Genomic DNA, 26,963 nt, shown 5'->3' on the forward strand with positions numbered 1-26,963 from the left:
TGTCTGATGTCTGGTGTCTTGAAAACCATTGTTTCAGATGTTTTGTCTAATTTTTGTTTGCTTGCTAGGAGAGTAAATACAGTTCTGTCACTCCATCTTGGCCAGAAGTGGAAGTCTCAGTTTGTTTTTGTAAAGTGTATTTTTTTTTCCCCACCTATGTAAGGATCATTAGGCCTTGTATCATTGTGTCATTACTGTGATATCAAGTGTTTATTATTATAGTTGTTAGGTGCAAATTTTATACTAAAATTCAGGGACAGATAATATGCTAAAAATATTTCAGCTTTTGGATATTCAGGGAAATTGGGAAGCCTCAGAGATTCATATTATTTAAACAATTTAAAATATATATCTAAATTATTCTTTAGAAAAAAATATCCAGATGCTTCCAGACTTAAGTAAAAGTTTCAGTATTCCTTATTGTCTTTTCTTCTGATAAGCCTGCCAGATTGGAAGAAAAAAATACACTATTTTACTTGGTTCCCTCCTTTAAATTGAGGTCTACAATTCAAATGAAATAGTGCAGCTTGTCCATTTATTCAACTTTAGGAGAGCAATGGTAAAGAAAGTACTACAGCTAGACTTAGGAGACCTAGATTCTCATTTTAGTTTTGTGTTAAGAATCTGTATGACTTCGAGGAAGTTGTTTTTATACTTATCTAGTTTTTTTTCTAAAAATGAAAATCATTGCCATTCTAATCTACATCAGATTTAAAAAGTGTTAAATAAGATGTCTGTACACATGTTTTGTAAAATTAAAGGTTCTCTATGAGTGTACGGTGTTTTTATGGATTTCTCTGAGCAAGGGAATCAAGATCATTAAACTAAGCACTGTACCAATAGTGATTGTTTCTTCCTAGTCTTGAAAGTGGATCCAGTTTATTGCATAGTTTGGAAAGGCTTCAGACAGTTTCCTATGGAAAGATCTGTTTGATTAGGTATAAGCTTCTGTCTGACAAGATAAGCTGACCAAGCTTGTCTGTTAAGGCATTAGAGCCTCTTTCTTTCAAAATTGGTTTGGAAATGTCCTAGATGTTTTGACTAGATGTAGGAAACTTAGAGCTGGTCATGGAGGAGAAATGGCTCAGTACAGCTGGAGCACTCTTAGTTTGCAAGCCCAAGAGAGGCTATGAGAAGAGAAAATGTACTCCAACTGTATAAGCCATCAGAAGAGAAATAGTACGAAGTGCCCTGAACAAGAGGTTAGGAGATCTGGGTCAGTACCAAACAAGAGCCCCATTTTATGTGGTCTAACACCTCTTTTAAGAGTTACAATACTAAGAAGCTGGCAATTCTCTTTTAAAAACTGAGTAGTTCCAAATCCTGAAACTATTCCAAGTTTGGCTTAAATATAATTTTCCACAAACCTTAGGAAAACATTTTCTTGTCTAGACCGTATTAATTTTTGGATTATCCTATTACTATTGACTTGTTTAAGTTGACAGTACACTCAGGCATCAGTTTTACAGAATCGGAGTTTCCTATAGTAGTTTTTAAGTAGTTGACAAGATCACCTTAGGTCTGGTACCACAGCTAAATTGCTTCCTTGTTTTTTTTTTTTTTTTTTTTTGAGATGGAGTCTTGCTCTGTCGCCCAGGCTGGAGTGCAGTGGTGCAATCTCTGCTCACTGCAACCTCTGCCTTCTGGGTTCAAGCAATTCTCCTGCCTCAGCCTCCCAAGTAGCTGGGATTACAGGTGCACGCCATCACACCCGGCTAATTTTTGTATTTTTAGTGGAGACAGGGTTTCACCACGTTGGCCAGACTGGTCTCAAACTCCTGACCTCAAGTGGTCAGCCCATCTCAGCCTCCCAAAGTGCTGGGATTACGGGCATGAGCCACCATGCCTGGCCTCAAATTTCTTCTTAGACAAATAAGGATGAGAATGTTTTAAATGGATCTTTATCTTAATTTTTTGTTGTTGTTTATTTATATTTATTGAGACAAAGTCTCACACCTTCACCCAGGCTGGAGTGCAGTGGCATGATCTCAGCTCATTGCAACCTCCACCTCCCAAGTTCAAGTGAGTTTCCTACCTCAGCCTCCAGAGTACCTGGGACTACAGGCATATACCACCATGCCTGGCTAAGGCTAATTTTTGTATTTTTTTTTTAGGAGAGATGGGGTTTCGCCATGTTTGCCAGGCTGGTCCTGAACTCCTGACCTCAAGTGATTCACCGCTTGGGCTTCCCAAAGTGCTGGGATTACAGGTGTGAGCCACTGCGCCTGGCCTCCTTAAATGTATCTTTATGGCCTAATTTTCAGCTTTGTACCCAGTTAGTAAGAACTGTTTAAAAATACTTCCTATTTCCTTCCACTTTAGATCTGGGAATTAGATGTTGTAATTGCTTATTTTGTTATTCCAATGAAAAACCCAAACTTGACTCTTTCCTCTCTTTCCATGTTAATGGAGCATTCTGGTAGCTAGTTTAATACTCTTTAGAGATCTGCAGACCAAGACAGAAATATGCAGTCTCCTTATAAATGGACGATTTTTACTTTTTCTATACTAAAAAATTTGGTGTGTTGTTCACTATGTAAGTTAAAATATCAAAGAGGGGTATACAACTGAAACGTAAAAGTTCACCTTTCTTTCCTTTCTACTACTTCTATAATTTGATCAGTTTAGATAAAATATCTCTACTTTCCAAAATTGCTCTCTAGCTTGTTCTTGGGGGAAAAAAATGAGGGTAGGAGGAGCTGGGGCCTTCCCATATTTATATAAGCAGATGAAGAGGTCCTAGACTTTTGGAGAGTCACAGTAAAGAAAGAGAACCAGTCACCTGATTTAAACAAACAATATATTCAGGTTTCTGAATCTAGATTTCTAGTTCCAGTCTTTGAACAGAAAAAACCTTTTAGAAAAACTCTTTGCTCTTTAGCTGGGCATGGTGGCTTCATGCCTGTAATCTCAGCACTTTGGGAGGCTGAGGTGGGAGAATCGCTTGAGTCCAGGAGTTCGAGACCAGCCTGGGTGACATATTGAGAGCCCTGTCTCTACAAAAAATTTTTTAAAAAATTAGCTGGGCATGGTGGTGCGCACCTGTGGTCCCAGCTACTTAGGAGGCTGAAGTGAGAGGATCACTTGCACCTAGGAGGTCGAGACTGCAGTGAGTTGTGATCACACCACTACACTTCAGCCTGGGTAACATAGCAAGACCCTGCCTCAAAAGAAAAGAAAATAAATCTTTGCCCTTATTGTAAACTGTTGCCACACTTTGGAATGTGGTTAGCAGTTATTAATTAATCATTTTCACTGAAGCAGAATTAAGAGAATGGGCTTAAGAAGTAGCAGGGAAAAAAATTTGGTTTGTGTAGAAACCTTGAGGATTGTTGATGAGAATAAATTCTTAGGGTCACTTTGGTGTTTCCTTATCACAAATGCTCATAATTGTCATCCGTGTGAAACTGATTTACTTTTTTTTTTTTTTTTTTTGAGATGGAGTCTCTGTCTGTTGCCAGGCTGGAGTGCAATGGCACGATCTCAGCTCACTGCAACCTCCATCTCCCTGGTTCAAGTGATTCTCCTGCCTTAGCCTCCCAAGTAGCTGGGGCTACAGGCATGCGCCACCACCACACCCGGCTAATTTTTATATTTTTAGTAGAGACGGGGTTTCACCATGTTGGCCAGGATGATCTTGATCTCTTGACCTTGTGATCCGCCTGCCTCGGCCTCCCAAAGTGCTGGGATTACAGGCGTGAGCCACTGCGCCCAGCCTTTATTTATTTTTTTACCTGAAATTCAGGTGATATAGTAGAAAAGTAGTTCAGTGGGTCCTAGACTTCAAAATTTTAGAAATGAGAAAAACTAAAAAGAAAAAAAAAAGTAAATCAGTTTTAATGTTGCCGAGTTTATATTTTGCTAACTGAAGAACATTTAAAAACAACTACCGTAACTACCATCTAATTTCATAAAAGAAATAACATTTGAGACAAAAAACTTGGCAAAAAAATATCAGAATAATTGGTGGTTCTTTAAATTAGTAAATTTAATCATATGAAAAACTCATTTCATTGCCTCTATTTTCTTCAGCATTTCTTTTTAAAAAAAAAAATACTTTAAGTTCTGGCGCATGTGTGCAGAACGTGCAGGTTTGTTACATAGGTATACATGTGCCATGGTGGTTTGCTGCACCCATCAACCCATCATCTCCATTAGGTATTTCTCCTAATGCTATCCTTCCTCTAGTCCCCCACCCCGTGACAAGCCCTGGTGTGTGATGTTCCCCTCCCTGTGTCCGTGTGTTCTCATTGTTCAGCTCCCACTTATGAGTGAGAACATGTGGTGTTTGGTTTTCTGTTCTTGTGTTAGTTTGCTGGGAATGATGGTTTCCAGCTTCATCCATGTCCCTGCAAAGGACATGAACTCATCCGTTTTTATAGTGGCATAGTATTCCATAATGTATATGAGCCACATTTTCTTTATCCAGTCTATCATTGATGGGCATTTGGGTTGGTTCCAAGCCTTTGCTATTGCGAATAGTGCCGCAATAAACATACATGTGCATGTGTCTTTATAGTAGAATGATTTATAATCCTTTGGGTATATACCCAGTAATGGGATTGCTGGGTCAAATGGTATTTCTGGTTCTAGGTCCTTGAGGAATTGCCACACCGTCTTCCACAATGGTTGAACTAATTTACACTCCCACCAACAGTGTAAAAGCGTTTCTATTTCCATTCCTATTTCTCCACATCCTCTCCAGTACCTGTTGTTTCCTGACTTTTTAATGATCCCCATTTTTTTTTTTTTTCCACCAGTTGTCAAATGATCCTTTATTGAAATATTTTCCTTTGTGCTTAACTGGCTGGGCATTCCACAGCACCACTGCTGATGTCATCTATGATGTCATGAGGGTGGTGGCCATCAACATTACAGCCCACACACTGGGCAGTCCCCAGTATCTCTTTAATGGTTCCAGAGAGTTCTCTGGCTAAGGATTGGTGCCACATCTGTCGAGCAATGTTGACGATCTCATCAAAAGTGATATTCCCACTGTGTTTAATGTTTTTCTGTTTCTTTCTGTCTCTTGGTGGTTCCTCGAGGGCTTTGATGATCAGGGCAGAGGCAGAAGGCACCACCTCAATCTGGGCCTGTCTGTTCTGAATGGTCAGTTTCACTGTAATCCTCAGGCCCTTCCAGTCACCCATTGCCTTGGCAATGTCATCACCAACCTTTTTTGGAGACAGACCCAGGGGGCCGATCTTGGAAGCCAGGGCAGAAGTGGCACCGATTTTGCCTCCGGTGCACCTCAGGTATACAACTTTGACCTTGTTGGGGTCGAACTTCGGCGGCATGGTGGAGGCGGCTGGTGTCGGATGAACCCGGATTCAGGACAACCGAAGAAAGTTGCACCTTGGCCTCCTACGAGCCGAAAGCCGAGAGCTTAATGATCCCTATTCTAACTGGGATGAGGTGGTATCATTGTGGTTTTGATTTGCATTTCTCTAATGACCAGTGATGATGAGCTTTTTTTCATGTTTGTTGGCTGCATAATGTCTTCTTTTGAGAAGTGTCTGTTCATATCCTTTGCCCACTTTTTGATGGAGTTGTTTTGTTCTTATAAATTTGTTTAAGTTCTTTGTAGATCATGGATTTTAGCCCTTTGTCAGATGGATAGATTGCAAAAATTTTCTCTCATTCTATAGGTTGCCTGTTCACTCTGATGATAGTTTCTTTTGCTGTGCAGAAGCTCTTTAGTTTTAGATCCCATTTGTCAATTTTGGCTTTTGTTGCCATTGCTTTTGTCGTTTTAGTCATGATGCCTTTGCCCATGCCTATGTCCTGAATGATATTGCCTAAGTTTTCTTCTAGGGTTTTTAGTGTTTTAAGTCTTATGTTTAAGTCTTTAATCCGTCTTGAGTTAATTTTTGTATAAGGTGTAAGGAAGGGGTCCAGTTTCAGTTTTCTGCGCATGGCTAGCCAGTTTTTCCGACACCATTTATTAAATAGACAATCCTTTCTCCATTGCTTGTTTTTGTCAGGTTTGTCAAAGACCAGATGGTTGTACATGTGTGGTGTTATTTCTGAGGCCTCTGTTCTGTTCCATTGATCTATATATCTGTTTTGGTACCAGTACCATGCTGTTTTTGATGCTGTAGCCTTGTAGTATAGTTTGAAGTCAGGTGGCATGATGCCTCCAGCTTTGTTCTTTTTGCTTAGGATTGTCTTGGCTATGCGGGCCTTTTTTGGTTCCATATGAAATTTAAAGTAGTTTTTTCTAATTTTGTGAAGAAAGTCAATGGTAGCTTGATGGGGATAGCATTGAATCTATAATTACTTTGGGCATTATGGCCATTTTCATGACATTGATTCTTCCTATCCATGAACATGGAATGTTTTTCCATTTGTTTGTGTCCTCTCTTATTTCCTTCAGCAGTGGTTTGTAGTTCTTCTTGAAGAGGTCCTTCACATCCCTTAGAAGTTGTATTCCTAGGTATTTAATTCCTTTTGCAGCAATTGTGAATGTAGCAGTTCACTCATGATTTGGCTCTCTGTTATTGGTGTATAGGAATGCTTGTGATTTTTGCACAATGATTTTGTATTCTGAGACTTTGCTTAAGTTACCTATCAGCTTAAGGAGATTTTGGGCTGAGACAGTGGGGTTTTCTAAATATACAATCATGTCATCTGCAAACAGAGATAATTAGACTTCCTCTTTTCCTATTTGAATATGCTTTATTTCTTTCTCTTGGCTGATTGCCCTGACTAGAACTTCCAATACTATGTTGAATAGGAGTGGTGAGAGAGGGCATCGTTGTCTTGTGCCAGTTTTCAAAGGGAATGCTTCCAGTTTTTGCCCATTCAGTATGATATTGACTGTGGGTTTGTCATAAATAGCTCTTATTATTTTGAGATACGTTCCATCAATACCTAGTTTATTGAGAGTTTTTAGCATGAAGCGGTGTTGAATTTTGTCAAAGGCCTTTTCTGCATCTATTAATCATGTGGTTTTTGTCATTGGTTCTATTTATGTGATGGATTATGTTTATTGATTTGCATTTGTTGATCCAGCCTTGCATCCCAGGGATGAAGCCACCTTGATCATGGTGGATAATCTTTTTAATGTGCTGGTGGATTCAGTTTGACATATTTTGTTGAGGATTTTCGCATCAATGTTCATCAGGGATATTGTCCTGAATTTTTCTTTTTTTGTTGTGTCTCTGCCAGGTTTTTGGTATCAGGATGATGCTGGCCTCATAAAATGAGTTAGGGAGGATTCTCTCTTTTTCTATTGTTTGAAATAGTTTCAGAAGAAATGGTACCAGCTCCCCTTTGTACCTCTGGTAGAATTTGTCTGTGAATCTGTCTGGTCCTGGACTTTTACTGGTTGGTAGGCTATTAATTACTGCCTCAATTTCAGCACTTGTTATTGGTCTATTCAGGGATTCAACTTCTTCCTGGTTTAGACTTGGGAGGGTGTATGTGTCCAAGAATTTATCCATTTCTTCTAGATTTTCTAGTTTATTTGCGTAGAGGTGTTTATAGTATTCTCTGATAGCAGTTTGTATTTCCGTGGGATCAGTGGTGATATCCCCTTTATCATTTTTTATTGTGTCTATTTGATTCTTCTCTCTTTTCTTGTTAGTCTGGCTAGCGGTCTATTTTGTTAATCTTTTCAAAAAACCAGGTCCTGGATTCATTGATTTTTTTGAAGGGTTTTTCCTGTCTCTGTCTCCTTCAGTTTTGCTCTGATCTTAGTTATTTCTTGTCTTCTGCCAGCTTTTGAGTTTGTTTTCTCTTGCTTCTCTAGTTCTTTTCATTGTGATGTTAGGGTGTCGATTTAAATCTTTCCTGCTTCCTCCTGTGGGCATTTAGTGCTATAAGTTTCCCATTAAACACTCCTTTGGCTGTGTCCCAGAGATTCTGGTACATTGTGTCTTTGTTTTCATTGGTTTCAAATAACTTATGTATTTCTTCCTTAATTTTGTTATTTACCCAGTAGTCATTCAGGAGCAGGTTGTTTAGTTTCCATGTAGTTGTGTGGTTTTGAGTGTGTTTCTTTTTCTTTTTTTTTTTTGGAGACAGAGTTTTGCTCTGTCGCCCAGGCTGGAGTGCAGTGGCACAATCTCGGCTCACTGCAAGCTCCGCCTCCCGGGTTCATGCCATTCTCCTGCCTCAGCCTTCTGAGTAGCTGGTACAACAGGCGCCCGCCACCACCCCCAGCTAATTTTTTTTGGTATTTTTAGTAGAGTCGGAGTTTCACCGTGTTAGCCAGGGTGGTCTCGATCTCCTGACCTCGTGATCCACCCACCTCAGCCTCCCAAAGTGTTGGGATTACAGGTGTGAGCCACCGCACCTGGCCAATTCTGAGCGAGTTTCTTAATCCTGAGTTCTAACTTGATTGCACTGTGGTCTGAGAGACTATTTGTTATGATTTCCATTCTTTTGCATTTGCGGAGGAGTGTTTTATTTCCAATTATATGGTCAATTTTAGAATAAATGCAATGTGGTGCTGAGAATGTATATTCTGTTGATTCGGGGCAGAGAGTTCTGTAGATGTCTGTTAGGTATGCTTGGTCTAGAGCTGAGTTCAAGTCCTGAATATCCTTGTTAATTTTCTGTCTCGTTGATCTAATATTGACAGTGGGGTGTTAAAGTCTCACACTATTATTGTGTGGCAGTCTAAGTCTCTTTGTAGGTCTCTAAGAACTTGCTTTATGAGTCTGGGTGCTCCTGTATTGGGTGCATATATGTTTAGGATAGTTAGCTCTTCTTGTTGCATTGATCTCTTTACCATTATGTAATGCCCTTCTTTAAAGTCTGTTTTATCAGAGACTAGGATTGCAAACCCTGCTTTTTTTTTTTTTTTTTTTTTGCTTTGCATTTGCTTGGTAAATATTCCTCCATCCCTTTATTTTTTGCACGTGAGATGGGTCTCCTGAATACAGTACTCCAATGGGTCTTGACTCTTTATCCAATTTGCCGGTCTGTGTCTTTTAATTGGGGCATTTAGCCCATTTACATTTAAGGTTAATATTGTTATGTGTGAATTTGATCCTGTCACTATGATGCTAGCTGGTTATTTCACCCATTAGTTGATGCAGTTTCTTCGTAGTGTCAATGGTCTACAATTTGGTATGTTTTTGCAGTGGCTGGTACCAGTTGTTCCTTTCCATGTTTAGTGCTTCCTTCAGGAGCTCTTGTAAGGCAGGCCTGGTGGTGACAAAATCTCTCAGCATTTGCTTGTGTGTTAAGGATTTTATTTCTCCTTTGCTTATGAAGCTTAATTTGGCTGGATATGAAATTCTGGGTTGAAAATTCTTTTATTTAAGAATGTTGAATATTGGCCTCCACTCTCTTCTGGCTTGTAGGGTTTCTGCACAGAGATCCACTATTAGTCTGATGGGCTTCCCTTTGTGGGTAACCCGACCTTTCTCTCTGGCTGCCCTTAACATTTTTTCTTTCATTTCAAACTTGGCGAATCTGATGATTTTGTGTCTTGGGGTTGCTCTTCTTGAGGAGTATCTTTATGGTGTTCTCTGTATTTCCTGAATTTGAATGTTGGCCTGTCTTGCTAGGTTGGGGAAGTTCTCCTGGATAATATCTTGCAGAGTGTTTTCCAACTTGGTTCCATTCTCCCCATCACTTTCAGGTACACCAAACAAACGTAGATTTGGTCTTTTCACATAGTCCCATATTTCTTGGAGGCTTTGTTCATTCTTTTTCATTCTTTTTTCTCTAATCTTGTCTTCTCACTGTATTTCATTCAGTTGACCTTCAATCTCTGATATTCTTTCTTCTACTTGATCGATTCGGCTCTTGATACTTGTGTATGTTTCACGAAGTTCTTGTGCTGTGTTTTTCAGCTCTAGCAGGTCATTTATGTTCTTCTCTAAACTGGTTATTCTAGTTAGCAATTTGTCTGACCTTTTTTCAAGGTTCTTAGCTTCCTTGCATTGGGTTAGAATGTGCTCCTTTAGCTTAGAGGAGTTTGTTATTACCCACCTTCTGAAGCCTACTTCTTTCGATTCATCAAACTCATTCTCCGTCCAGTTTTGTTCCCTTGCTGGCAAGGAGTTGTGATCCTTTGGAGAAGAGGTATTTTGGTTTTGGGAATTTTCAGCCTTTTTGTGCTGGTTTCTCCCCATCTTTGTGGATTTATTTACCTTTGGTCTTTGATGTTGGTGACCTTCGGATGGGGTCTCTGAGTGGGCATCCTAGTTTTTGATGTTGATGCTATTCCTTTCTGTTTGTTAGTTCTTAGACCAATGTCAGGGATCAGCATTAATTTCTGAACTGGCATTTGGAAATTATTACACTAAATGGCTTTTTAATGTGCTTCCCAGGTTTAGGATGCTAAATCTTCAGGACACATGAATATTTTGTTTTGAGCTTTCCATCCTCCACTGGGGTAGACATGGGATACAAATTAGAATGAGATTTGTTCACTTCTTATATTATAACCTTATTATGTGGCTGCAGTTATTGAGTTCCTGCTTGATTCAGACAATGAAAAGAGTTTTATAGGAAACCCATAGCTGATCAGAGCAAACTGGATCAGTACAGCTGGAGCACCCTTATGCCACTTCACTGAACTGGAACAGAAGAAATCAATCATTTGCCCATGGCTAGTTTTTAATTCTGGAACTTACCTGAGAAGCAAAGTGAATTTTCAAACTAAGCCATCAGAAATACAGTCATGCATTGTTTAACGACAGCGGTACATTCTAAAAATGCATCATTAGGCAATTTCATCATTGTGTGAACATCATAGAGTGCATTTACACAAACCTAGATGACATAGCCTACTACACACCTAAGCTATATGGTATAGCCTGCAGCTCCTAGGCTATAAACCTAAACAACATGTTACTGTATTGAATACTATAGGCCATTGTAACACAATGGTAAGCATCTGCGTATCTAAACATAGAAAAGGTATGGTAAAAAATACAGTATTATAATCTTATGTAGCCACTGTCTTATATGCGGTCTGCTGTTGACTGAAATATTGTCATGCGGTGCATGACTGTAATTTCAGTTTTTGATTAATAGGCTGAGATGTGGTGTTTTCCAAGTACTATTTCTTTCGTGAACTCAGCCAACCAGTAAAAAGATGTTGCAATGCCAGGATAACATTTGGATCAGAAGGCTTTGTTTGCACTACAGCATCTGCCTCTGAAAGATGGAATCTGATCCATGGTCAAACCTCCTGAGATTTTTTTATTCCATTAGATGACTAGCTCTGCACTGAGAGGATTAATTTGGATATATATGATTGTCCTGTAGAATTTTTGGATCAGGAACAAATTCCATGCTTTCTCCAAAAGCACCTGAGAGGGTTGTTGCACTAAGATTTCTGTTTACCTACCAGGTCCGACCCGCAGACCCTGGCTGAACAATGGATGAACAAATGCACTCAGACACAGGGATCTAGTGAAAGAGTGGGCTACGGGACTGGGCCGCCCACAGACACCAAGGAGGGTGCTGTAAAGAGTTAGCAGCTGCAGCCCTGACAAGCCAGTGCTGCGGGCATTTATTCAGTGTAGATTTAATAACAAAGGCCTTGAGTCAACACATTTGTAGGCAGATGATTAAAGGCCAGGTTCCAAGGCCTAAGTAAACTAATTTATCTAGATCAGTTTCTTTACATCCCCTTGTTATCTAACCTAAACTTTCAGGCACTGGATGAGAGAATCTGGCTACCTTCAGCCAAATCTTTTTCCAAAGGTTTTGGAAAAACTTCTGGCCTTCCAAGAATGTTTGCATCTTTCTACAATTTTTCCCGCCACCCTGACTGATCTACATTTACCAGGAAAACTGCTATGGAAAAACAAGATATGGAAAAAACAATGCCAGACACTGTCCCAGTCAGCCTTTCCATTTAATCTTGGCTATTCTTCTGTATACTTTGACACAAGTTGAAGTGCCATCAGCTATATTTTCTTAGTGAACCGTTTTATTTCCTGGAAGAATGTGCTAGTCAGATATGTTAGAGACACTAGTTTGGGTTGCAACTGACATGAAGTTTGAGGCTTAGAATTAAAGCTGTAGTTTGCAGTTGATCGGACCTGGGTTCAACAGCTGCCAACAGCTTTCACAGCTGTTAGCTCTGTGACTTTTTAAGCAAGTGAACTTCTCTAAGTCTTAGTTTTATCTTGTAAAATAGGAATAATGACAAGGTTCTTAAGGGTTGTTGTGAAGAAGAAATTAGATAACAAATGTAAAGTGCCCTCGATTAGTATAAACTATTATTGTTCTGTTTATTTTTCAAGGTAATAATAGAATCTCTCCCTACTTCCTCAAACAGAGGATTCACTTGCAGTCCTTTCATTCCTCCACATCCTTACTGATCCATTACTTTCTGCATCTGCCTGGCAATAGAAAGCAGGGTCTATTAAACATATTCTCCCATCTAGAATTAAATTTTATGATCTTTGCTTGTTAATGTAGTCTCACTCCCTCACTGACCTTTTGGACTTAGCTTGCCTAACTCTAAGGCCTAAATTTTACAGTGGCTATGGGTTTATGTAACATTGCTATTGTGATTTTTTAGGATCTTCTAATGGTTTAGATATCAAAGGAGATTAAATTTTTGCTAATCGATAGCAAAAAATAGATTTTTTTCAGCTTTACTGATGTGTAATTATTATTTTTTATGTTTGGTTTTTTAAACATTAAACTAGGGTTAATATTGATGTGTAATTAAATGAAAATATGAGAGTATTTTTATACTTGATTGGAAACTATTTTCTATTGTAATCTTGAGCTGCCATCTAGTCAAGATCATTTTACAGAGAATTAGACAACCACATGTTTGCGATAGGTTTAAATGTGTTCTTGTAGAAGAGTGAACTAAGTAAGCTATTGAGGTTGTCAACCTAAATAACAGAGAGAGAGACTCTAAAAGAAATAGAATTTATTCAGGAGTAAGCATTGCAATGGGAATATGATGGGCATATTCAGGGAGGTAAAGGAAAACAAGGGTTTTTAAAGGAAAAATAAGGAGGATTATGTAATTGTTATCTTTGGATACAAGGATTAACAAGCATGGCATCAGTCCAAGGTTAGACAGGCAGTTGCTGGGCAGATATCCTTGCATAAGTACTTTTTGTGTGGGTAAGGTTGAAGTGGCCTATGTGCAATGTTGTGATTTTTGCAGGATCTTTTGTGGTGGTTCTTGTTATCAGGCATACGTGCATGAGAACCTCCCTTCTTGGCCTTCCCTGGCTCCATTTGTCAGGGATTTGACCCGAGTGACTCCATTTTGATTCTGACAATTTTCGCATTTCTCCCCTTTGATCAAGATCTTTTTCTGAAAGCATTGCTGATCAGTCATCCTAGTTGTTTGATTGAAAATTATGTTTGATTGTTTCTTGGTGTCAGGATGGATTTGCCTCAGGTTGTTGGTCTGGTCCCATGTCGAAGGGAGTGATTGGTGACTAGGAGTTAGTGTCAAACTCTTTTAGTCACATTTGAGCAACAAGGGAGGTTTGGAGGGAGTGGCTCACAGGCTAAGTCTACCAGGTGGAGTCTATTGTTAAGTTTAATTTTGTTATTTTGTAAGTGTTGTTATCATCACAAAGTGTTGGGCCAGCATTAATTTTGTTAGGAGTTGTACTTTTGTAGAAATTTGGGAAGTAATAGGTACAAAGCTGAAAAACGACAAAGTAAAATTCATAGTAATATGATAATCTTAGTTCACATATTAGTTTTGAGCCATGAACCTAGGATTAAAGGCAACCAGTTGAATAAATCAAATGACCGTGGGAGATTAGGTGAGACCTTGTCTTAGGGTTCTGTAGAGGGACAGAACTAATAGGATAGATGTATATATAAAGGGGAGTTTATTAAGGAGTATTAACTCACATGATCACAAGGTCCCACAATAGGGTCTGCAAGCTGAGGAGCAAGGAAGCCAGTCTGAGTCCCAAAGCTGAAGAACTTGGAGTCCAACATTCAAGAACAGGAAGCATCCAGTACGGGAGAAAGATGTAGGCTGGGAGGCTAAGCCAGGCTAGTCTTTCCATGTTCTTCTGCCTGTTTTTCATTCTGGCCGAACTGGCAGCTGATTAGATGGTGCCTACCCAGATTAAGGGTGGGTGTGCCTTTCACAGCCCACTGACTCAAATGTTAATCTCCTTTGGCAACACCCTCACAGACACACCCAGGAACAATACTTTACATCATTCAATCCAATCAAGTTGACACTCGGTATTAACCATCACAGACCTCTTGTATTTATGTGGCCTGCTTTTAAATTCTGTGTATATGGGTCTCAGCTTTTCCAGAGGAATTTATCTATCCATACCATGTAGTATTAATAATTTCTTAGACTTTTTGTTGTTGTTGTTTAGCCAGTAGATAGCAATCTTATTATTTAGCATTTTATGGCTGAGTTGATTTAAAGCAGAGAGAGCCAAGTCAGCAACTCAGTTGTGTGTGTGTGTTTTTTGTTTTGTTTTGTTTTGAGATGGAGTCTCACTCTGTCACCAGGCTGGAGTGCAGTGGCTCAATCTTGGCTCACTGCAATCTCCATCTTCCAGGTTCAAGTGATTCTCCTGCCTCAGCATCCGGAGTAGCTGGGTTTACAGGCACGTGCCACCACACTCAGCTGATTTTTGTATTTTTAGTAGAGATGGGGTTTCACCATGTTGGCCAACATGGTCTCGATCTCCTGACCTCATGGTCCACCTGCCTTGGACTCTCAAAGTGCTGGGATTACAGGTGTGAGCCATCACGCCCGGCCAAGCCACTGTGCCCGGCCACTAAGTCAGTTTGAAAAAGGAACCTTAGTACAAGTTGAACAAAAAGTTGTATTGGGATGTCGCTAACATCACCTACTAGATAGGCTAAAGGATTTTTTTTTCCTTTTTTTTAACTCTTATTTTAAGTTCAGGGGTACATGGGCAGGTTTGTTATATAGGTAAACTTGTGTCATGGGGGTTTGTTGTACAGATTCTTTTATCACCCAGGTATTAAGCCTAATACCCATTGGTTGTTTTTCCTGATCCTCTCCCTCCTTCCACCCTCCATTCTCCGATAAGCCCCAGTGTGTGTTGTTTCCCTCTATGTGTCCACGTATTCCCATCATTTAGCTCCCACTTATGAGAACATGTGGTATTTGGTTTCCTGTTTCTATGTTAGTTTGCTAAGGATCATGGCCACCAGCTCCATCCATGTTCCTGCAAAGGACATGATCTTGTCCTTTTTTATGACTGTATGGTATTCCATGGTATATATGTAGTACATTTACTTTATCCAGTCTACCATTGATGGACATTTAGGTTGATTCTATGTCTTTGCTATTGTGAATAGTGCTGCAGTGAACGTATGTGTGCATATGTCTTTATGATAAAATGATTTATATTCCTTTGGGCACATACCCAGTAATGGGATTGCTGGGTCGAATGGTATTTCTGTCTTTAGGTCTTTGAGGAATCACCACACTGTTTTCCACAATGGTTGAACTAATTTACATTCCTACCAACAGTGTATAAGCATTTCCTTTTCTCTACAACCTCACCAGCATCTGTGGTGTAACCACACCATTCTGACTGGTGTGAGATAGTATCTCATTGTGATTTTGATTTGCGTTTCTCTAGTGATCAGTGATGTTGAGCTTTTTTTCATATGCTTGTTGGCTGCATGTATGTCTTCTTTTGAAAAGTATCTGTTCATATCCTTTGTCCACTTTATAATGAGGTTTTTTCCTTATAAGTCGATTTTTAAGTTCCTTATAGATGCTAGATATTAGACCTTTGTCAGATGCATAGTTTGCAAGAATTTTCTTTCTTTCTGTAGGTTGTCTGTTTACTCTGTTGGTAATTTCTTTTGCTGTGCAGAAGGTCTTTAGTTTAATTAGATCCCATTTGGCAATTTTTGCATTTTTTGCAATTGCTTTTGACGTCTTCATCGTGAAATCTTTGTCTGTTTCCACGTTCAGAATGGTATTACTTAGGTTGTCTTCCAGGATTTTTATAGTTTTGGGTTTTACATTTAAATCTTTAATCCATCTTGAGTTAGTTTTTATATATGGTGTAAGGAAAGGGTACAGTTTCAATCTTCTGCATACAGCTAGCCAGTTATCCCAGCACCATTTATTGAACAGGGAGTCCTTTCCCCATTGCTTGTTTTTGTCAGCTTTGTCGAAGAACAGATGTAGATGTGCAGCCTTATTTCTGGGCTCTCTATCCTGTTCTAAAGGATTTTTTTTTTTTTTTTTTAAAGATCAGGTCTTGTCAAGTTATCTGCAGTAGCTACTGATTGTGAAATTTTAATTACACCAGTGTCCTGTCAAGTGAAAGAGGTAGGCATAAACAAGGAAAAATTAAGAGGCAAGAGTCTCATTATGATGGAGAGTCTTATTCCAATGTTTCTGGGGAAAGATGTCCACAGCATAAAGGCATCAATTTCTCATCTTGGTTTGTAGTTTTAATGTCTCTGGTTATGGCATTGGGCAGTCCAGTGAACTTTCTGTGTTGTCCATACCCCAGGCACAAGACCCATCTCTTAAAATTTATTTAGTTTTAGGTTTTTTTTTTTTTTTTTTTTTTTTGAGGGGGAGTCTCACTGTTGTCACCCAGGCTGGAGTGCAGTGGTGCGATCTTGGCTCACTGAAACTTCTGCCTTGCAGGTTCAAGCGATTCTCCTGCCTCAGCCTCTTGAGTAGCAGGGACTACAGGTGTGCACCACCACGCCAAACTGATTTTTATACTTTTAGTAGAGACGGGGTTTCACCATGTTGACCAGGCTGGTCTTGAACTCCTGACCTCAGGTGATCCACCTGCCTCGGCCTCCCAGAGTGCTGGGATTACAGGCATGAGCCATCACCCCAGCCTATTTGGTTTTAGTTTACAGGGTTTTAGGAACAGAGCATTTCCTGGTTTTAGTAATTTTATGGAAGAAAGTTGGATTGGAGGTACCTAGAAGATTTTAGGATCTAGTACACTCTATAGGTACATAATAAAAACTTGAAAACAATCCTCAGGGTCACAGTCTAATAACAGGTGTATTACAGATTTTCTTAGAAACATAGTTTTTTTCTTTTCCGTAATTGCGATTTTTACCAAAGATAATAGAGTAAGACTAAATTGTTTGTAAAATAAGTTTAGTTTTATCAAATATTACCTGATCATTTATATAAGTGCAGCAGGAATAGCAACTGGCCACACTGTAATTTCAGATTTAAAAACTTCTGAAGTCTAGGAAGCCAAATGAAGGCAGACTTTAGACCTCGTCCATAGTATCTATAAACAATTTAAATATGACATTCTAGTCAAAACCTTGCTAATATATATAAGCAATGTTTTAAATTGTATTCCATTATAAAAACAGCATATTTTTATTGAACTTATGGAATCAACTATATTGTTATAAGAATAAGAATACTTATGGGTAGTTTTTTAATTTTGAAGGGATCAAGTAGGGAGAAAAAGTAAACAATTTTACTTTTGTTTATAAAAGCTTATTTTATCAAATTAGTGTAAACTGTAGATAGCTTAAGAGAAAAATATTTTGGTTTTGTTTTTGTTTTCTTTCTTTTTTGGGGGTGGGGGTCGAGGGAGAGGGCCTTGCCCTATTGCCCAGGTTGGAGCACAATGACGCAATCATAGTTCACTGCAGCCTCCAACTCCTAGGCTCAACCAACACCCCCCCTCCCCGCCCCGCCACCTCAGCCTCCTAGTAGCTCTGAGTAGCTGGGACTGCAGGTGTGCACCACCATGCCCAGCTAAGTTCATTTTATTTTTTGTAGAGATGAGGTCTTGCTATGTTGTCCAGGCTGGTCTCAAACCCCTAGCCTCAAGTGATCCTCTTGGCTAGGCCTACCAAAGTATTGGAATTACAGGTGTGAGCTACCATGCCCAGCCATTTTTTAAAAAGAATTTATTGGAACTTTGCAATTTACAAAGCCTCCCCCCATATAATCACATATGATGTATAAAATTAAAATAAATATATGCAAGAGTGTATTTGTTTTAAATTTTTAAAAGTTTTAGTTTACTTACTAGTAAATCTGGTAAAATTGTTTCCATTTTTGTTTTGGTGCTTTGATTATTCCCCAAGATACTGCCACTTGTTTTATGTACCAAGTTTGAGATGCTGTAGGTATGCAGGTGGCCTGAATATCTTTGGCCATCCAACAAAATATTTGCTGACTACCTACTATTGATCAAAATATTTACTGAGTACCTACTATTGATTGGCACTGTATGAAGCACTAAGTTCCTGTGGGGAACTAGACATCCTTATTCCTGTCTCTGCCCCTTTTCCTATTCTAGCCCTTTGTTTAGAATGCCCAACCCTCTTCCCCCTAACCTATTCAAATTCTGTGAGTCTGTCTTCTCATCTCACCTTACTCTGAACTCCTGCATTTCTCAGAAGACTTGAACGATTTCTTTCCTGGATGGGCACGGTAGCCTTCCCTTAACAGGAGCAGCAAGGTGGCTGAGCAGGGAGGAATATAAGTTTCAAGGCTTCTAGCTGAACTCAGTGCTTATATGCAAATTAACCTCTGAGAAAAGGATTTTTTTTTCTTGTGCTTGCTAGGCTGGATCTCCCAAATCAGATGAGTGATGCTTGGCCCAACCAGTTTTTAAAATTTGGAAAACAAAACATTTAAGTAAAGAACCAACAGTGTTTTTTCTTTTTCCTGAGTCCCAACAGGAAACAAAAAACAACAAGGTTTTTAAAAAGGTATTTATTTTAGCCAGCCAAATACTTTAATTCTAAATAAACTTTTAAATAAAAGTCATAAAAACATTACTTTTATGTTATTTAATCTCATGTAACTAATTTTTTGGTTTTATCTTGATTAGCAGTTTTGCAGATTTATTAATTTTTGTATTGGAGTTTTAGAAAATTTGTATTTAGTCCATTAATATTGAAGTTATTAGAAATTTGTATTTAAGAGTACTTGTTAGTCTTTTTCATGAATCTGACTGCAGATACCTTTAGGGAAGAATCAAAACAGTAACTGAGGATGACACAACCTTTGAATAACCATGTAAAATCTGGTGAAAGTTTACCATAACCAGACATTCACAATGAAATGTGGTTATTTTTGTGGTATAACATAGTAATCAGAATTATGACTGATAACATATTAGATTTTAAGAGTTTTGTACAATTTTGGAACATTTATATCAATAACATACCCATAAAAGTAACTGAAAGTAGATCTAACATCACTTACCATTTGACAATGTTTTCCATATAATTTGACATCTCAAGTAAGCCTGATTTTGTTTAATATTTCTCTTTTATAAACCTTTGAGAAGTTCTGAGGCCAAATGGAATAACCCAAAGTTAGTATGAAGTCAAAGAAGACTTAATTTAGAGTCTGATTCTGGGGAAGCCTGTCAAAGATGTTAAAAGGTTTAAAACACTTGCTCAAAACAGGATCACATGTCACCGTGAAATAATAGCCATTTATTTAACCAGAGTGACCATCAAAAGTCTTTAAAAGAAAAAAAAAAAAAAAGTCTTTAAAAGCAAGTACAGAAAGTTATGTGGATGTAAATTTTTTTAACACTTTAATTAACCCAATATGAAACATAGGAAATTATTTTGATTAAATGTAAAATCTTTGGTTTTTTAGGCCAGTTATCAGTAATGTAAAGAAAAACTTGTAATATGATTTTTTTTTTTTATGGAAAGTTCATTTAGATAACCTGGGAGTCAAATCTGATGAAAAGGTGCTTGACTTTAACCCATTTATGCCGGAGGTTGCAGCTTTTTTGAATTGCAGACGTGTGAGAAATCAGACCTTGGGGATGACCTTGAGCAGTAGGATGTAACTTCTACATGCTTAGCGTTCCAATAATGGAACACTAGGCATAAATGGGTTTTAATCAGATACTGGAAGAGTATGTGTTCAAGATTATGAGAGTGTACACAGTTTTTTTTTTGTTTTTTTGTTTTTTTTTTTTTTGAGACGGAGTCTGTCTCTGTCGCCCAGGCTGGAGTGCAGTGGCGCGATCTCGGCTCACTGCAAGCTCCGCCTCTCGGGTTCACGCCAGTCTCCTGTCTCAGCCTCTCCGAGTAGCTGGGACCACAGGCGCCCGCCACCACGCCCGGCTAATTTTTTGTATTTTTAGTAGAGACGGGGTTTCACCGTGGTCTCGATCTCCTGACCTCGTGATCCGCCCGCCTCGGCCTCCCAAAGTGCTGAGATTACAAGCGTGAGCCACCGCGCCCGGCCGAGAGTGTACACAGTTTTATAGCAGACGTAAACAAGAAAACTAGTATCTTAAGCAGGGGTGTTGGGAACAGGCCCCCAAATCTGGCCATAAACTGGCCCTAAACAAAAATCTCTGCAGCACTGTGACATGTTCGTGACAGCCATGACGCCCACACTGAAGGTTGTGGGTTTACTGGGAGGGCAAGGAACACCTGGCCCACCCAGGGCGGAAAACCGCTTAAAGGCGTTCTTAAACCACAAACAATATCCTGAGCGATCTATGCCTTAAGGACATGTTCCTGCTGCGGATAACTAGCCAGAGCCCATCTCTTTGTTTCGGCCCATCCGTTTGTTTCCCATAAGGAATACTTTTAGTTAATCTATAATCTATAGAACTAATGCTTATTACTGGCTTGCTGTCAATAAATATGTGAGTCAAACTCTGTTCAGGGCTCTCAGCTCTGAAAGCTGTCAGCCCCCTGATCACTCCACAATATATTTCTGTGTGTGTCTTTAATATCTCTAGCACCGCTGGGTTAGGGTCTCCACGACCGAGCTGGTCTTGGCAAGGGGAATGTATGGATTTTAGAAAAAGTAAAAGCATGTGAAATTGTCTGGTTACATGGAACAATTGTGACAAATCAAGAAAATCCAGGAGTACAGAATCAAGTTATACTAGAGGAAAACATTGTTCTAAACATAAAGCTTCAGTTTAGGAGATGGTTGAAAATTTAAAGAAACAGGTTGTGGAATTAAAATATCATAGCTTTGCCTAGCCTAACTTAAACATGCTCAGAACACTTACATTAGCCTACAGTTGGGCAAAACACAAAGCCTATTTTATAATAAAGTGTTGAGTATCTCATGTAATTTATTGAATACTGTCCTAAAAGTAAAAAACAGAATGGGTGTATGGGTCATAAAGAAGTACAGTTTCTACTGAATGCATAGCTCTTTTATACCATAATAAAGTTGAAAAATTATAAGTTGTACAGTCATAAAGTTAGGGACTATCTGTATGAGATTAAGCAGAAGGTTCTCATTTGTCTTCCCTGTCATAGATTCTTCTTTATACAAGGTAGCCATTCAGTGAATATTTGTGTCTCTGGGAGTTTAACAAAATAAAGATGAGTCCTGAGTCTCTCAAAATAATACAAAGTAGTTAAGATGATAAATTAATAATCATTTATCTTTGCTGTTGAAGAATGTTAACATTAATTACAGTTCTCAAGGTTTTTAACAATATCACTTAAGGTGTTACAAAATTTTAAACCTGAAAACTTCAAGAAGGGTCAAATTTAGAATGCTTATGTATCTGCTATGAGGGCTGAAAAAAAATCTGTCAGATACAATGACATCCTGGTTCCCTCTACTGGGCGTAAATGAAATTACCTATTTCTTCTTCTTTTTTTTTTTTTTTTTTTTGAGATGGAGTCTAGCTCTGTTGCCCAGGCTGGAGTGCAGTGGCTCAATCTTGGCTCATTGCAACCTTCATCTGCTGGGTTCAAGCGATTCTCCTGCCTCAGCCTCCGGAGTAGCTGGGACTACAGGCACACACCACCAAGCCTGGCTAGTTTTTGTATTTTTAGTAGAGATGGGGGTTTCACCGTATTGGCCAGGCTGGTCTTGAACTCCTGACCTTTTCAAGGTTTGCCTGTTTTTTAAAGGCTTGCTTTTTTTCTTTTTTTTTAAATGGAGCCTCACTCTGTCGTCCAGGCTGGAGCGCAGTGGCGCGATCTTGTCTCGCTGCAACCTCCACCTCCAGGGCTCAAGTGATTTGCCTGCCTCAGGCTCCAGAGTAGCTGGGATTACAGGCATGCACCACCACCCCCGCTAATTAGGCTTCCTTTTACGCCTTGTGAGGGCAGCCTTTTATGTACGGCTAATTTGGTCCCATTACAGAAGCAATACTCTTCTTATGATTATGCCCTGTGTATTCTTCCACTCTGGTTGGTGAGAAAGCAAACAAAGTATTCCTGGCCCTGTGTGAGCTTTAGGGATTGTCCCACTTACTCCTTTCTGAGGATTCTTTCTCTGGTTTTCATGGTTTTCTCTCCCATATACATTGATTAATACTTAACCAAAGACTTGGGGTGACCTCTGCAGCTCTCCTGAGTATTGTCTCACTATATAGCTTTCTCTGCTCTGATACTGTACTTCACAAATTTTAGCTGCCTTGGCCTCCCAAACTCTGAATTCTGTCTTCTCAGCTCACCAAGACAGTGGTCTCTTTGGATTCCCCCTCCTGTACTCACTCTTTTTCTTTTCTTTCTTTTTCTTTTCTTTTGGTTTTTTTTTTTTTTTTTTTTTTTTGAGATGAAGTCTCACTCTGTCACCAGGCTGGAGTGCAGTGGTACGACATCAGCTCACTGCAACCTCTGCCTCCTGGGTTCAAGTGATTCTCCTGCCTCAGCCTCCCAAGTAGCTGGGACTACAGGCGTGCCCCACCACACCCAGCTAATTTTTGTATTTATAGTATAGATGGGGTTTCACCATGTTGGCCAAGATGGTCTCGATCCCGACCTCGTGATCTGCCCACCTCGGCCTCACAAAGTGCTGAGATTACAGGGTAAGCCACCGTGCCCAGCCCTCCTGTACTCACTCTTACCAGCTGGTGAGCTGGGGCACTTGATGGACTCACTTGCTTTTCTTTTTTCAGGGATTGCTGTTCTCTTCTGCTTGTTGCCTACTGTTTGAAAACTGGATGTTTTCATATATTTTATTCGATTTTTAGTTGTTTAAGGCTGGAGGGTAAATTCTATTCCTGTTATCTCATCAAAGCTGGAAGTAGAAATTCCTTCCCTTAGATTTTATCCTACTAGTTCCTTGATATAATCTCAGTTCTTAGGTTATTTTAAGGATTTTTAAAAAAATATCTTATTCAGCATGTTTAGTTCTTTTGAATGGAAAGTTGATTCAAATAGCTTAGCCTGTCATTACTAGAAGTAGAAATCCTTATTGCCTTTTCAATTAAAAAATAAAATAGAAAAAGATTATATGATGTCTTCATAAAAGTGGGATTGTGGGGCAGATAGAGGTGGATAATGCTGTGATTCTTCTGAACAGTCCAAAGGATAAAATAAGGAAGCAGGGCATGTTTTAGGTAGGCCTGTTAGAATTTCAGACTTGGGGCCAGGTGCGATTGCTCACACCTGTAATCCCAGCACTTAGGGAGGCCAAGGCAGGTGGATCACCTGAGGTCAGGAGTTCGAGACCAGCCTGGCCAACATGGTGAAACCCCATCTCTACCAAAAATACAATAAAATTAGCGGGGCGTAGTGGCACGTGCCTGTAATCCCAGCTACTCGGGAGGCTGAGGCAGGAGAATCGCTTGAACCTGGGAGGCAGAGGTTGCAGTGAGCCAATATTGTGCCACTGCACTCCAGCTTAGGCAACAATAGCGAAAACTCTGTTACATACACACACAAAAAATAATTTCAGACTTGGTATGGTTTTGTTTGGTATGGACACTAGATGGTACATTACTAATAGACTAGTAGGTAGGATTGTCATAATAGAAAATAATGGAGTATATTGAAAGAACTTCACGTTGTCAGAGTGAGATAGTTATGATGGGTTGTTTTGATTTTAACCTAGATATTCTACATTTCCTCATTTCTCTACACCGTCAATTACATCTGGTATTTGTACACAGAGCTGAGGATGAAACACACCCAGAGTGGACAGAGCACATCTCCACTGGTAAGTTTTATTCAGGGCTGATAGTTAATAATAGTATGCTAGGCCGGGTGTGGTGACTCCTACCTGTAATCCCAGCAGTTAGGGAGGCTGAGGGGGGCAGAATGCTCATGCCCAGGAATTCGAGGCCAGTCTGGGCAAGTGGTGAAAGCCCATCTCTACAAAAGATACCAAAAAAATTCGCCGGGCATTGTAGCACATGCCTGGAGTCCTAGCTACTCCGGGGGCTGCAGCAGGAGGATCACTTGAGCCACTGTACCCCAGCCGGGGTGACAGAGACAGACCCTGTCTCAAAAAAAAAAAAAAAAAAAGTATGTAAAAACAATCCCCGTATATCCCTGATAAACAGTGTAAGCATTTAGCACTAGCTAGGTGCATTTATGGAGGTTAATTGAAGAAAAAACGTGTTCCCACTGTTTCCATTCTTTTGACATCACTTCCTTTTCTCCCTTCTCTCTCTCTCTCTCTCTCTCACACACACACACACACACACACACACACACACACAGACACACACACACACATAGACATACAGGTTTGATTATAGGAGTATTATTTACAGTGCTGGCATTCCTGCCTGGTTTGACTCAGCAAGGGAAATTCTTCTTGACTCCATGCCAACCCTGGGAGACCCAGTTCTGTTATTTATCTCCTGTTGTGACCTTAGACATATCGTCTCCCTTTCTTGCACCTCCAATTTTTCATTGTAAAATGAAGTGTTGGCCAGGCGCAGTGGCTTACGCCTATAATCCAGCACTTAGGGAGGCCAAGGCGGGCAGATCACGAGGTCAGGAGATTGAGACCATTCGGGCTAACACTGTGAAACCCCATCTCTACTAAAAATACAAAAAATTAGTCAGACATGGTGGCGGGCGCCGGTAGTCCCAGCTACCTGGGAGGCTGAGGCAGGAGAATGGCATGAACCCGGGAGGCAGAGCTTGCAGTGAGCCGAGATCGCGCCACACTGCACTCCAGCCTGGGTGACAGAGAGAGACTCTGTCTCAAAAAAACAAAACAAAACAAAAACAAAAACAAGCAAACAAAATGAAGTGTCGGCTGGGCATGGTGGCTCACGCCTGTAATCCCAGCACTGTGGGAGGCCGAGGCGGGTGGATCACCTGAGGTCAGGAGTTCGAGACCGGCCTGACTAATATGGAGAAACCCCATCTCTACTAAAAATATAAAATTAGCCGGGCATGGTGGCGCATGCCTGTAATCCCAGCTATTTGGGAGGCTGAGGCAAGAGAATTGCTTGAACCCACGAGGCAGAGGTTGCGGTGAGTCAAGATCGCGCCATTGCACTCCAGCCTGGGCAATGAGAGCGAAACTCTGTCTAAAAAAAATAAATAAATAAAATAAAATAAAATGAAATGTTAGTCTATGGGATCTTTAATGTCCCTTCCACCCCCAAGATGCTATGATTCTATGAACTCTTCATCTGATTAACTTCTTAAGGAGGTACTCTTCTTACTTTTTTATGTTGTTCTAGATGTTCATGTTTGAAGAAGGGCAGGGGCAGAGAATGCTTTTAAAATTTCTGTCTCTTACACTCTCTTACTTTAAGGAGAAAGGACACTGAGGAAATAACTGAAAAAGTAACATGAAGAGGCCCTTAAGCAGTATCTTGAACAAGATATCATAGTCTATAAGCTGTTCAACTTTTTTCAATAATAAAAATATTTAATTCACAGTCTAGTTCAGTAGCTACTAGCTATATGTGGATACGGAACACTTATAACGTGGCTAGTGTGATTGAGGAATTGAATTTTAAATTTTATTTAATTTTAATTAATTTTAATTTAATTAGCCACATGCAGCTACTGTATTGTGCAACACAGGATTATACTCTGGCACCTTTTCTTTAGTTTACCTCTGGGTATTCCATAGTAATAATTACTCTTCTTTTTTTTTTTTTTTTTTTTTTGAGATGAAATCTCGCTCTGTCACCAGGCTGAAGTGCAGTGGTGCGATCTTGGCTCACTGCAGCCTCTGACTCCCTGGTTCAAGCAATTCTTCTGTCTCAGCCCCCCAAGTAGCTAGGATTAAAGGCACGTGCCACCACACCCAGCTAATTTTTGTATTTATAGTAGAGATGGGGTTTCACCATGTTGGCCAGGATGGTCTCGATCTTCTGACCTCATGATTTGCCCTCCTCAGCCCTCAAAAGTTCTGGGATTACAGGCATGAGCCACCGCACCCAGCCTACTCTTCCATATTTTAAACTCGGTAGTTTCTTAGCTCCCTACAAGTTAGTAAGGACCCGTGGCTATATATCCTTAGGATTCTATAACTGAAAGATACTATAAAGAAATAATTATTCAATATCTTTCTGTTTAGGTAAATGAATGTCTAAAAAGTTCAGCAGCTTTACAGGGATAGCATTTCAAGTTTTTATTTATTCATTCATTCATTCAAAAGCCAATAGACTGACTGTAGCTTGTGAGACTTATTCAGCCACAAGTCATTCCCTAAAGAAGTTGCCGTGATTAGAACAGAAGCCAAGAATGGAGAAAACATGGGGCAATAATTTTCTGAGGCTTGAGCTCCTGGCAGCAGAACAAAAAAAATTTGAAAAAAAAAATGGGAAGGACTGAGATTAGCTCTCAAATACGGTATCCTACTGGTTTTTATGCATACAAATGCATATACGATACTTCTCTTTATAACCCATACTCTATCATTGGTTTCAAGAAGAAAAGCTTTAGCCTAAGATATATATATATACACACACACACACACACACACGTGTATATATGTATATATGTGTATATATGTATATATGTGTATATATGTATATATGTGTGTATATATGTATATGTGTGTATATATGTATATATGTGTATATATGTATGTATATATATGTGTGTATATATATAAATATAAATATATATATACACACACACACACACACACACACACATATATGTGGGGGGCAGGAGATTGAGGCCACAATGAGCTGTGATCATATCACTGCACTCCAGCCTGAGTAACAGAGTGAAACCCTGTCTCAAAAAAATAAAAAGAAAAGAAAACCCAAAGAGGAAAAAGTATTTTATATGTATATATATATATATATATATGTATATATATATATATGTATATATATATATGAAGAAGAAAAAAAATATATATATTTTTA

The 26,963-nt window shown here is 39.4% G+C and overlaps 2 protein-coding genes across 5 annotated transcripts in view; one reads left to right on the forward strand and one right to left on the reverse strand.

Moving 5' to 3' along the window:
* TMEM116 (transmembrane protein 116) overlaps positions 1–26,963 on the forward strand; it is a 140,018-nt gene that overhangs the window by 53,412 nt on the left and 59,643 nt on the right. For 3 of the 4 annotated variants that reach the window (XM_058424679.1, XM_032168652.2, XM_058424681.1), the window contains one exon: positions 23,723–23,827. The exons of the other annotated variant lie outside the window; for it this stretch is intronic. In XM_058424679.1, the coding sequence (XP_058280662.1) occupies positions 23,723–23,827 (105 nt within the window). The remainder of the gene's footprint in view (positions 1–23,722; positions 23,828–26,963) is intronic. 4 annotated transcript variants of the gene reach the window in all.
* LOC116477911 (large ribosomal subunit protein uL11-like) lies at positions 4,800–5,312 on the reverse strand. Its single transcript, XM_032761905.2, has one exon. The coding sequence runs from the start codon at positions 5,295–5,297 to the stop codon at positions 4,800–4,802; it is 498 nt and encodes a 165-aa protein (XP_032617796.1). The 5' UTR covers positions 5,298–5,312.

This window comes from Hylobates moloch, unplaced genomic scaffold, assembly GCF_009828535.3.
Source record: "Hylobates moloch isolate HMO894 unplaced genomic scaffold, HMol_V3 SCAFFOLD_12, whole genome shotgun sequence".
NCBI lineage: Eukaryota > Metazoa > Chordata > Mammalia > Primates > Hylobatidae > Hylobates > Hylobates moloch.

What these genes read in the sequence shown, in the direction of transcription:
- LOC116477911 (XM_032761905.2), bottom strand. Translation starts at nt 5,297, where the DNA reads ATGCCGCCGAAGTTCGACCCCAACAAGGTCAAAGTTGTATACCTGAGG.